This window comes from Pundamilia nyererei, unplaced genomic scaffold (assembly GCF_000239375.1).
Source record: "Pundamilia nyererei isolate P.nyererei 1_Seehausen unplaced genomic scaffold, PunNye1.0 scaffold00138, whole genome shotgun sequence".
Classification (NCBI taxonomy): Eukaryota; Metazoa; Chordata; class Actinopteri; order Cichliformes; family Cichlidae; genus Pundamilia; species Pundamilia nyererei.
Genome location: NW_005187539.1, coordinates 788,186 through 800,501, shown reverse-complemented (window position 1 = coordinate 800,501; position 12,316 = coordinate 788,186). Strand labels below are relative to the sequence as shown.

Sequence of the window (12,316 nt, the reverse complement as noted above, 5' to 3'; positions counted from 1 at the left end):
GACTGAAGCACAACACTGTCCTGCTAATGCACTTTGTTCCTCTTGATAAATAAATTCTCCTGCAGTGACTCATGGCGAGCAAACATATTAAGACCAACCTTGACTGAAGTGTGCAGATGCACATGTTTTCTTTGGTTATTGCTCCTGTGAAGCTCAGTGAAAGAAAGGAGGGCTTTCACTACATTAGTTTCGAGGCAGTGTCTGTATTGATTTTCCCATAGGACATGAGAGATGAGAAACTGGGCCTAATTGGAGTTTCATATCAGAGACTCTTGATGAGTTATTCCTTTTCAGACACTTCACCACAATCCATATGTTTCATATTTGAGTGTTTTTTTTTTTGCTCATATTGAAACAAGTATGCATCAGACACCTGACCAAAATCTGTTTGCTAAAGGAAATGTCTGCAGGAGCTTTTTAGCACTGATGGCATTTTTATGCACATCTACATGCTTCACCCACTTTACGCATGCTTTCAATTTATTTCTCTTGATTGTCACTGGATGCATTTTGTTGTTTTTTGTGCCGTTTCCCTCAAGGCGCTGCTCTGCTGTCATTTAACAGAAACTGTTCCCATAGCACTTACGTCTTAGTTTGTCAGTTTGACATTTATTGTTCTTGGTTGTTTTCTTCTCTTTCCTTTAATTTGCTTTGAAGTCAGAATATTTTGCCCTATGAATATTTGTTTGTCTCTCACAGCTGTTTTTGTCAAATAATTTCTTATTAAAACTGCATTAAACTAAATGAATGTCCTTATAAGACAAATGTTTTTTTGTCATTTAATTGGTAGCCTCTTAGTGTCATTGTTCCGGCTATTTTAACAACATAATAAAAATCTAATTAAAAACAAATAACTAAAAAAAAAAGAGCTAAGTTCCAATAGGCAGTTAGGCCCCATAGTTTTTGAATAGATTGCCTAATTCCCTATTGTGGCTTTTTTGATCCCTGTCACTTTGCAGTCTCCACTGCAGGATGCCTGCACCTGCATATGGATGGGGGAACCAGGAGAGGCCTGTACAGTAGCCAAGGGATGAGCACTGAAGAGTCAAAGCTGATAACCAACTATCACCTCCGTCACACACAGCTGGGTGAGAGACCCTCGGAGACAAAGTCATCTGCAGGCATCTGTTAATGATCCTTCAGCAAGTCCACCTACTGAAAGCTTCTATGACTTTTGCTTCTCTTTTATAGATCCTGTTGGCCAAATGCACTCTTTGAAGCATCTTTGCTCCAGCTGAACTAAACAGTGAGTTTGAGCTTTCAGGGAGGGCAAAACTGGGTGTGTAACAAATGACTGAATATTTCATTTTTATTATTACTTTTTAAAAATTGTTTTTAATAATTTCTGGATGCTGAAATTAACATTTTATCAATCACCCTGGCTCACAAAAATCTAACTTACTGCCTTTCCATCCTCTCAATGAGCGCGTTCCCACACTCGATGTCCAATGCTGCTGCCCGGTGAGAGAGCCACAATGCCAAAGAAAATCTTGTGGGTAACTCTGAAACATCTGACAGTGGCAGTATTTGATGCTTTTGAATGAGAAAATGCTGAAAATATGTTTACCAATTATTTTTTAAAATTGTATGACTTTTGTTATTATTACATTTACTATAGTAGACTCGTTTTTCTACTTTTAATGGTGTAGAAAAAAGGGTCTACTATAGCACTATTTTGCACTTTGGTTGAGATGTAGCATTAAAAGCTCAGCACTTTTCACATCCAACTCACATCCAGATTCAGCTCGTTCATAAGTGAAACTAAAGACATTTTTATCCCTTCACTGATGAGCACTGACATTCCTGAGATGATACACTCCTACTTAATGACAATATAAATGGTCACATGCCCTCACTGAAGTGATTTGTTTTATCACTCTTTTTCTCTGAGCTTCATAAATCCTACAACCTGTCAGCATTTTGGATAAATAAGTATGTTAAGCACTGAGGGGAAAAGAAATTGACGTATATAAAGAAGAAGAAAAACACCTTCAATCAACATTCAGCCTTTTTTTTTTTCATTTTAATTATCCTGGCACCGAAACAATAATGAGCTGTGAGGATACTTTGCATATCAATTTTCGGCAGTTATCACAAATAATGGGGATGATGTGCAGCCCTGATCGCCCTGACAGAGTGTGTTGTCAATCTGATTTGGCATGGTGCAGATCGGTGGGGTGAAACGGTTTTTGATAAAGTCCCAGTGGAGGAGCTGATTGGATCTCCTGGAAAACTGGGCGTTAGTTTGGCATCATTCTCGGTTAATGTGTCTGAGGAAGTCTTGAAAGCCATTAAGCTGTAACAGTATTACCATTCACCCAGACGAGGGGAGGCTGTACTGCTCCTGCCAGATGACTGCAGGAGTCTTTTTAGTGACACATATGGCCATCGGTGCTGGGCTGGTCAATCAGAGAGCCACATTTGGGGGACAAAAGTCTCCTTTCACACTTGGACAGCTACCGGCTGCAAAAAGTCTAAATTCAATTACAGAGATAGCATCTGAAAACACAGACACACAAAACCGAGCTCGTCCACACTCAGCTGCATGCGCAAGCATGTATACATGCAGACACACACATACATACAGATGAAAGGCAACGAAATGGCCACAAATCCTTCCACTCCAGACAGAAATGAACAGCTCGGAACTTGTTGAGGAGAGACACTAATCATCACGTAGATAAAGGCTTGTTTGCTCCTGATAAGGGGAGCAACTGCGACACATGTCCCATAAATTGAGATTTGTCCGATTTGCCTTTGGGTTGTAAGGAAACGGTTGGCTGAAGGGCCACGATATCTAAGCGATAGCTGATTTCATTGCTAAAGGACTATACTCTTAGAGAGGGGGGCACAGACTGGACTCTGGCTTTCAATGTGTGACTGTACATCCTTTAAAATATCAAAATCTCCAATTCCAAAACAGTCACATGTATGAAATGTACAAGAGCATAAATCCCCCTCTACTAGTGACAGACAGAACATAACCTAGGACAAAGCAAAAATCCCTCCACTCACATCGATGACGGTCCACTGCTCCACAACGATGGCATCGTACGCCGGGGTGGCCGCGTTCGGCTCACCTTCGCTCGCCTCCTGGAAGATGAAGACACTTTCCACTGACTTAGGCAGCAAATCTAAAGAGAAGGGGAAAAAAGTAAAGCCATGAAAAGAGTATTTACTGGATGGAGCGTGTCTGTCTTGTCTCTTCTCCGTCAGGGCCTCCAGGCCAGCGGAAATGGAATGATATCAGCCAGACACATTCACACACAACCCTTTATTACATAGCCAGTGGTCCTAGCCATTTGTATGAGCATTAGGTACTTATGCATTATGCAAGGAGACAGTGCTGAAGAAAGGAGCAGGTATTCCCCTTCTGGGACGTTAAAAAAGAAGATGAAACGTTACGAGGATCCAGAGCCTGCTGGTCTTAATGCTTGACGGTTAAACAGAGGCTAATTATAGCTAAAATAGGATTAAAAACTAGATGTACTTGGTGTCCAGAGGACTGAGAAACGCTGCTTTAAGAAAGGTGGACAGATTTTAGCGATGGCAAAATGTAGCAACCAATTTAATGAAGCCGGGCGTTAAGGCACAAAGCATAAATCCTTTTGCTAAGCCTGCATTATTCACCTTAAAAAGACTTAAACTGAATGAATCACATAGAGACACTGACATTGATGCTTTAGGCCACTTTTCAGATTGTGTGCTCCTGACCAAATAGATTTTCCAAGCTTCTCTTCTGTTGGAGGCTAACAATTGCAGGATTGGCATCTGAGAAAGAAACACCACTCTGGCCCCCATGAGCCAGGACCCCTCTCCACCCAACGTCTCTTGTTATTCACTTGATGCACATGCACATTACATCCAGGCGCACATACACACACAGACAAAACACGAGCCTCGTTGTCCAGTCTTCCCAGCAGGCCTGAGAGCTTTCTCATTACTCTCACACCATTTACACACTAATACAGTTTGCTGGGGCCCAGGCACCAATACGAGACACTCCACATTTCATTACTGGGCCCTAATAATAGGGGGATGAGAGGTGGCTGGAGAGCCTGTGGAAAAAGGCGGGGACAAGGAGACAGAAAAAGAAGAAGGAAGTAAGCAAGACACAGGGAGAGATAGAGTGGAGAATGACATTCTCTTTTATTTCCACCACCCTCAAAACCCATTCTGGACTCATGCATGCACAATTGAAGACATCTTTCAAATGCAGACGTGGTCAGTGTTAACCCCCTCCTGCCACTTTGCCTTTGCTCTTCCTCTGTTCCCTCCATCATCCCCCTTCTTTCCCCATTCCTGCACTTTATTTAATTCTTTGGCCTGTCCTGCTTGGCATATTACTGCAAAGAAACCTTTCTGGAAGGTGTAACACACTACGGACTGATGTCGGTTCTCTGCAAATGCAACAGGGATCATTCAGGTGAGATCGACAGGGTTTCTGTCTCGTTGCTCTACAGGGAGCAGCCTGTCTCTGGTGATAATGCAAACAGACTCTTGGCAGAGGAGAGAAAGGGAGCGAGAACCAGGGAAGTGGAAGAGAAGGAGCTGGTTGCTGGGGGCGTTGAGTCCGTCAGGGGAATGCGCTGGTTGCGTGCACGAATAAACATTATCTTGTGCCTATTGACTGAGAGCTGAGCTGAGCAGCCAGCGGGCCGACTGAGAATAAGTTGTTTACACTTGCAAAAAACCACCGTGCGGCCTCAGTAAAATTGTTCTCCATCCCCTTGTGACTCACACACTCAAGGTCGTGGGGCGAGACATGCAAATACAGCTGCACTAAAAACAGAGAGAGACAGTGTCGGGGCTAAAAGACAAAGAAGCAAATGGCAGGGGAGAGTCAGATAGCTGGAGTGGCAAGGTGACAGCGAGTGAAACGCACCAGCCGATACCAGCATCCAAATGATACAGGAGAGGATCAACAGCAGGCACCTAGTGGGTGTAGACAGTGCTGACACACACAGACTGCAACTTAAAGTGCTGAGTGTTTAGTGTTTGCCTGCACAGGTGTTTGTATGTAGATGCGAGGTCCTCGCCTGCATCAAGTCACTTCGGAAGCTGCTTGTTCCTAATATTCATCGACATGTACACAAACCTGCTCTTGTGGATTGATTTCAGACACACGATGATTAAATCAAGCAAACAGTGGAACAGAAAGCACTCTGGATGTTTTTCCAATAAACTCATGTGCATCACTGCTGCAAACACAAAAAGGAGTTACTATCTAGAAAACAACAGGGTGAGACGTATAAGGTCATAACCTGAAATTAACAGACTCATTAAAGGTTTTGTTTGTTATAGTAAAAAAAATGCTCTAACCCTACGTTCCATTTATCATTTGTTTCCATACAATTCAATATGCACACTAAACAGAAGACTAGAAATAGGCCTGAGTTTTGTAGTCTATCACATCTGTTAGACATCAGATTTTATTTCTTTTTGGCAGAAGGCATTCTTTTGTTTCATGTGCAAGCCGTTTCAACCGTTGTGGTTCACTGGGACTCTGAGTGGAACGGAACCATAGTTGACTCCACCTCTATGTCCCCTTTGGACAAATCCACATGTTTGTCCACGCCAACGTATCCTAACGTCTTCATTTTTCAACTGATGATGGATACACTTTAAAAAGAAGTAAATTAATTAATATTTGTGTATTTTTGTATCAGTCTATCAAGACATAGTTGGTTAAATTAGTAGTTAAACATATTAGTAAGACAGTTTTCACTGTGGTAGCAGAGCAATGTAACTTGTGTCAATTTTTCAGGTGGAAAACGATAAAAAATGGAAAACATTTTACATCAGGGTGTTGATGACATTTTATCTGTTTGCTTGCTGCTTCTGATCAGTTAGAGTACAGTGAAATTTCAGAGGCACAAACCAATTATGTGGTTCTGAGAGTCTCTGTAGCCTTGACTGCTTTTTTTTTTCCCGCTCCTACATATAGCTATTCCTTTTGATGAACAAGTTTAATGCAACTCCTTTAAAAATCTACTCTTCAATCAAACCAGTGTGTGTGATAGTGAATCCTTGTGTGAAGCATGAGCCATCTGAGTGCATTCGTATTTGGTCTCATGCCCAAAGACACTGAAGTGCTCCCAAATGCGTGAATCCGTTTCCTCGCTGGAACTCTGAGATTTTCTGTCAAAACCTACATACAGTTACATGAAACTGTATTGAAATACATGCATGTATCCTGTGCCAACACACCCACAAACACCAGTTCTTTTTCTTTTCTGAGTTTCTTTCACAGTTTGATTAAAAAAAGAAACTTATTGGAATTTCATCTTCACTGCCTCTCACTTTCTCTGTCTCTCTCCCTTTTTTCTGCCTCTGTTGACTGCTTTTTTTTCTCGCCCCTACATATAGCTATTCCTAGGTGTGGTGTTTCTTAGCTGACTCAATTATAAACTGTAAACAGCTAAAATGTTGCATAATTTATGATCTGTTGACAACAAAGCAACTATTTGGAACAGGTCGAACAAGTGAATCAATAGCTGGGATGTTAATTGAGCTGTAGGAGTTGTCTAAGACATGTTGGTGGACATGTTTGTAGTTTACAATGGTGGCTGTAGCTCAGGAGGTAGCGCAGGTCATCTACTAATTAGGCTGGTTGTTCGATCGCTGACTGCTCCACTCCAGCATGCCCAGACGCTGAACTCCAAGCCTCTGATGTGTTCGTGTGAATGTTAGATAGAAAAGCACTTAGGAGTAGAACAGTAGTGCTGGTGTGTATTGTGGAACCAGCCCGTTTACAAACAGCTGAATTGTATCTCTGACTCCAAATGTATTTATTAATACATTTAATCTAGTTGCTATTATTACATTAAAAATTCATATTGTGAATATTTAACCTTTCTCAGCGCTATTAGCCAAACCAGTGAATGTGAGTGAGCCCACTTTACTGCTGGCGAGCTGGAAAGTGACCATGCCCCAGGTCATGTCTGCTGACATGATTTAAACATGCATGCCAGGTGCCGCCTCAGATAGCTGGAGACAAACCGCTGACAGCTTATCCATATTTCAAACAGGACGAGTGGACATTCGCAGCGAGGGACAACTGGAGAAAGGGATTTCAGTGTCTAATGCGTGCGGATTGGATGTGGCTCTTCCCCATAGAGCCAGATGCATGACAGCTGGCAGGTCTGCACCTTTGGGTTACCAGGCAGACTTCAGCTGGTGAGGAGGGAACAGAGGGTGGGCAGCTTAGTGACTGGAATGCCATAGAGTGTCGGATACATGGGTCACAACTACATATGGGTAAGAATATAACAACTTTATTTATACAATGTGTATTTTATATGAAATATGAATTTGTGATCGGTAATATCATCCCTTCGTTTCCATCTTTTGCTATGCTAATAAAGCCAAATGGGAGTTATTCAGAGACTCTGTAAATGCTCTTTTGGACCCAGCTAAAGAGAAATTCTGAAAGTGGCCATTTTTCTTTTCTGACAGCTGTGGAATGGATTGATTCTCCATCCTTTTGGGAATTACATGCGTGAAAACAGGCAATTATGCAACAGCATGATGTGGGAGACAGCATTTCTCACAGAAACCACCGTAAACATCAGCAACATTTGTGCTTCCTCACTACTGTCAGACTATTTGTTACCTGTGTGCCCGCTGTGATATTGACACATACAAAAGGATAATCCAATCAAGTCATTTTAGACACTTGCAGGTCATGATGAACAAGTTTAATGCAACTTCTTTAAAAATCTACTCTTCAATCAAACCAGTGTGTGTGATAGTGAATCCTTGTGTGAAGCATGAGCCATCTGAGTGCATTCGTATTTGGTCTCATGCCCAAAGACACTGAAGTGCTCCCAAATGTGTGAATCTGAGATTTTCTGTCAAAACCTACATACAGTTAAATGAAACTGTATTGAAATACATGCATGTATCCTGTGCCAACACACCCACAAACACCAGTTCTTTTTCTTTTCTGAGTTTCTTTCACAGTTTGATTAAAAAAAGAAACTTATTGGAATTTCATCTTCACTGCCTCTCACTTTCTCTGTCTCTCTCCCTTTTTTCTGCCTCTGTTGGCTTTGCCCAAATTTAGAAAGCAGTAAAGGTTGACTGTCATGCATATGAATAGCTCAATGTCTCACAACCGGGTGACAAATCCTCATTGTGGCTCTAGAGATAGCTTAAGCTATACAAGTAACAAAAGCAAACTCCTCGTCAACACCATTACTGTCATTTCTTTAGTAAACAAACTCAGCCCCCCCCCCCCACCTTGGTTCCAGCTGGGAGGTAGTGCAAATTTGTATGCTGTGTTTATGCATGCGTTTGTGCGGATATAGGCTTATGTGTGTTTCTGTTTGCAGCAAGCTCCCGAGTGTGAATGAATCTTTAATGCACGTCATAAGATTGGAGCTGTATGCAGCTTAGAATCTGTAAATTTAATACAGCTATAATATATCCGACCTTGTGATTAGGCGAGGTCTCCACAAACACTGCTGCCACACCGGCCGGCACTTTCACCAGCTGAGCGATTCATTGATGCACACACATACACATGCGTATGCAAACAATGCCACTTAATGCTTTCTCATCCGGCTTCACCATGGAAACCCTTCTTTAGAAGTAGCATGGGGACACAGTGCGCATCCCTTTGGACCGACCTGACTGTCAAGGTAACATAGCACTTAGAACACAAGGCCTGAAGAAACATGAACAGCGATTTATTTGCTAAAAACAAAGGCTGGCAATTTATAAAGTCCGGCTCAACAATCAGTGAAACAGGTTGGTTAACATGCTCAACGTCAAACCTGTACTTTTATAAGTATACACGGGTTTATTGCTCCATGCAAAAAGCAGAAGGTCTTTGAACTACAAAACAGAGAAACCACATTAATGGTACTGATTAATTGTTAAACTTGTCTAAATATGAGAATTTTGAATGCATGAAGATCCGTGAATTGGAACTATACATATAGGTAAACAATTCAGAGATATGAAAGCCTTATTAATGCTATGTACTAAGATATTTTATCAATATTCTGTGGTTTGAAAATGTATTCAATCATTAATTATCCAACCATACAACCACACAATCAAACTAGTGTATCACAAAATAATCATGAGCTACTTCTACCACAATATGAAAGTGTCATTAATTTAAAAAGACCACAAACATTATGAGAGCGATAGATGATAAAATCATAGATAAAAATCTGCATGACAATTCTGTAAGTCACACACGGCGGTCGTCCAACCTTTTTATGACCTCTGCTTGGATGAATGTCAGGTGACTGAGCATATACTGGGAAAAGTAATTTCAAACCTTTTTTTGGGGCAAAGTCAACAACAGTCTACTCTGTACTTGTGGTTTCACGTCCCAGTAACTCTTGGAATTTAAGTTACGGATCTCCTTGCTTCAAAATAATCCACAAGGACTCTCTTGTTACTAAGACATGTATCTTGCCCCATTTCACTATATTTTTAGTGCATACACGTGTTCACGTTGATTACATGAAATATACTAAAAGTACCTCAAAGTACCCAACGAGCCAATCAAAAGCCAATGATATTTCCTCACCCATGTATGGGTGACAACGGTCAAAAAGATGAGGGTCATTTTTTTGGCATTACTTGGTCTATATGCATGCTGTCAATACAAAGTAGTTTAAGTGTACTAATAGAAGTACAGAACTGGAACACAATGATAGACAAAAATGAGAAATACTGGGAATTTCTATGATTACTGGTTACTGACCAGTAATCTGACCTGATTACTGGTTTTCCACCAGCGTTTGACAGATGGTTTCATCTGTGCCAGGCTTACTAAATAATCATTTAATATATAATCTGATAAACACTCTGGAAACCTTTGTATAATGTTGACTCCTGGCCAGTCTCATTGTCCATAACTCCTTATTTCACCATAATTTAGTTTTGCTCTTTTGGGAGCTGATGATAAATACTTGTTATGCATGGTTTTCTTGGTATGGGTCATTACTCCAAGTACAGCTGTGTTTTACTGAAAAAATATCAAAATGAAATTCACGTTGTACTTTCAAAAATGTCAACTTGTCATTTATAATCTGCTGTGGATTACACAGCATTACCACTGCTCTGAAGTTTCCAATCAGGCACATTTGTGAGATTTTAAGCTGATGCTCTGAGCATTTTTCCCCCAGGGTAAAAAATGCCACGCTCTTCCTGCCTTCAGGCTATTTGCCTGTAAGCACGGCAGATGCTCTTCAGTTGCCAGAGCTTGACTTTGTAACTTTGTAACAATCCCAATCTCATTTTATTCAGGCTATTTTGTAAGGAGCTGTCTGAGTTATAGATTTTCTGAAAGAAAGGACTTATCTGTCTAACACAAACAGACTTTGGAACTAATTTGGGAATATCCAATTTGAATGATGTATTTTTATATTGTGGTGGCATAAAGACCTCACAAAATATAACTGCACACTGTATGCGAATTATTAGGGACTTGCTCTCCCCACACGCGTAAAGCAGGGGTCAAAAGCTCCCTGTCAATTAATATACACATCACAAGGGGAACAAAAATAACCTAAGTATAATGAACCCGTGGCTGTTTAAAGCCTTTCTTCTGGCAGTGCTTATAAATAAGGGTTCTGTGTCAAATGTTAATGGACATGCATAATCACACAGCTGCTGAAAAAATCCTGGGGGGAAAACTTTGTCATTAGCAGGTCATTTTTCTGTTGGCTGCAAATCAATTCATGTTATGAATAATAACAAACAGGTAGAGAGGATGAAAACAAGGCATCTTGTGAAGAAACTTTCCAGAATGATAGCTGTGGGATTACTCTGTTTTCTTAATTGAATCAATGAATTTACTTCAAATGCAAACACAACTGGCAGCAGCTTTGATTAACAAATGATTTATATTAATATGTAGATTAATTACAGGATCACTTCCTGAATAACAGTAGGTTAGCGTTTGACTTCATGCTAAAACCACAAATTTACTATATTATGAACCTTACTTGGTTGAAACAGATAAAGGCTATAAGCTTTCACTACAACGTCTCTGAAAGCTAACTTGAAAATATTGTAAGAACTTTATGCATGCTAGCTGCTCTTCATGCAGTTGTGCCAACTGCATGCTAACATCAGTATGGTAACGTGCTCAGTGTCACTATTCTAAAGCCCCGTCAACAAGTGAGACCCATTGCACGTACACATCACTTTGTAGCCGACAGCTGGTTACTAGATACGGCAGGATCTGGCTGCATGGATAACTCGCTATGTATTTAGCAATATTCTTCATTTCTATTACTCCTTTCAATCGCACGCCTTAAAGTTTAGGTGAGTTTAACCCAGTGCCTGCCCACTTAATGTCACTAACGGTCACTTATGTCACTGCTGATATTTTAAGGTCTCTGGCAGTTACAGCACTACTAGCTTAAGTTCTGTGGGAACAAACTATAGCTGAGTAGTTTTCAGTATTTATAACATTACCAAGTGAAGTTAAAAAATGTCACAAGTCTAGCTTATATGTTGCCTTAATAATGCTAAAAAACAGGTAAAAACATCCACCGATCCAGGTGAGACATTACTATAAAAATAAGATTTCAACATCAAGGAAAACACAGGGCATAAACAAATCGTTAGGATTCTAACTATAAACTCTATATACAATATGCCCACAACTAGCTCGACACTGCCACTGGACATTTTTTAAGCCTAAAGCAGAGCTAGGGAGTTGTCAGCTACTACTAGCTCTTCTTAGCTTGGTTACTCTGATATGTGATGTGAATTTTGTGTTAAAAAAATACTGACTTAAAATAAAATGTGTGTACAAGAAAAACTCATCAACTGCTTTGAGTATATTTCAGAATGAATGAACCCTGAACAAGTTATGAAAACATCCACTTGTCACTCAAATGATCTCCCTCCATACATATAATTTATATATCCAGGTAGAAGTCTCATTGAGACTGAAAATCGCTTTTTCAAGAGCGACCTGACCAAGAGGGCTGCAGTTTTACTTATGCATGGCCTCCTCCACCACCTGTGCAGCAACCAATGCCTGACTTTGTGCACCTTGCGCTTCATTTCTGCTGTAAATGTGAGTATATTAACATGTGAGTCTATTAGGGATCCCTTGCAATAGATGCAGCCTCAAATGACCATTAGAGACCCATGTGGGAACAGCTCTTAATGAGACTCATTGTCTCATTTACAAGAGAGATCAACTGTACAAATAAAGGTTAAGTAAAAAGAATAAAATGAAATAAAAAACTTGATTCCATATTTCAACCCTGGATGTCGTTTCCTGATTCAGTGAGACATTTTATAATGAAGCTAATACAAACTAAGCCAGCTC

The 12,316-nt window shown here is 40.5% G+C and overlaps 1 protein-coding gene across 1 annotated transcript in view; it reads right to left on the bottom strand.

The window, feature by feature from the left end:
• The window catches only part of rftn1b (raftlin, lipid raft linker 1b), a 121,447-nt gene that overhangs the window by 23,386 nt on the left and 85,745 nt on the right, over positions 1 to 12,316 (bottom strand). The window contains exon 7 of the mRNA XM_005744026.1: positions 3,016 to 3,134. Within this exon, the coding sequence (XP_005744083.1) occupies positions 3,016 to 3,134 (119 nt within the window). The remainder of the gene's footprint in view (positions 1 to 3,015; positions 3,135 to 12,316) is intronic.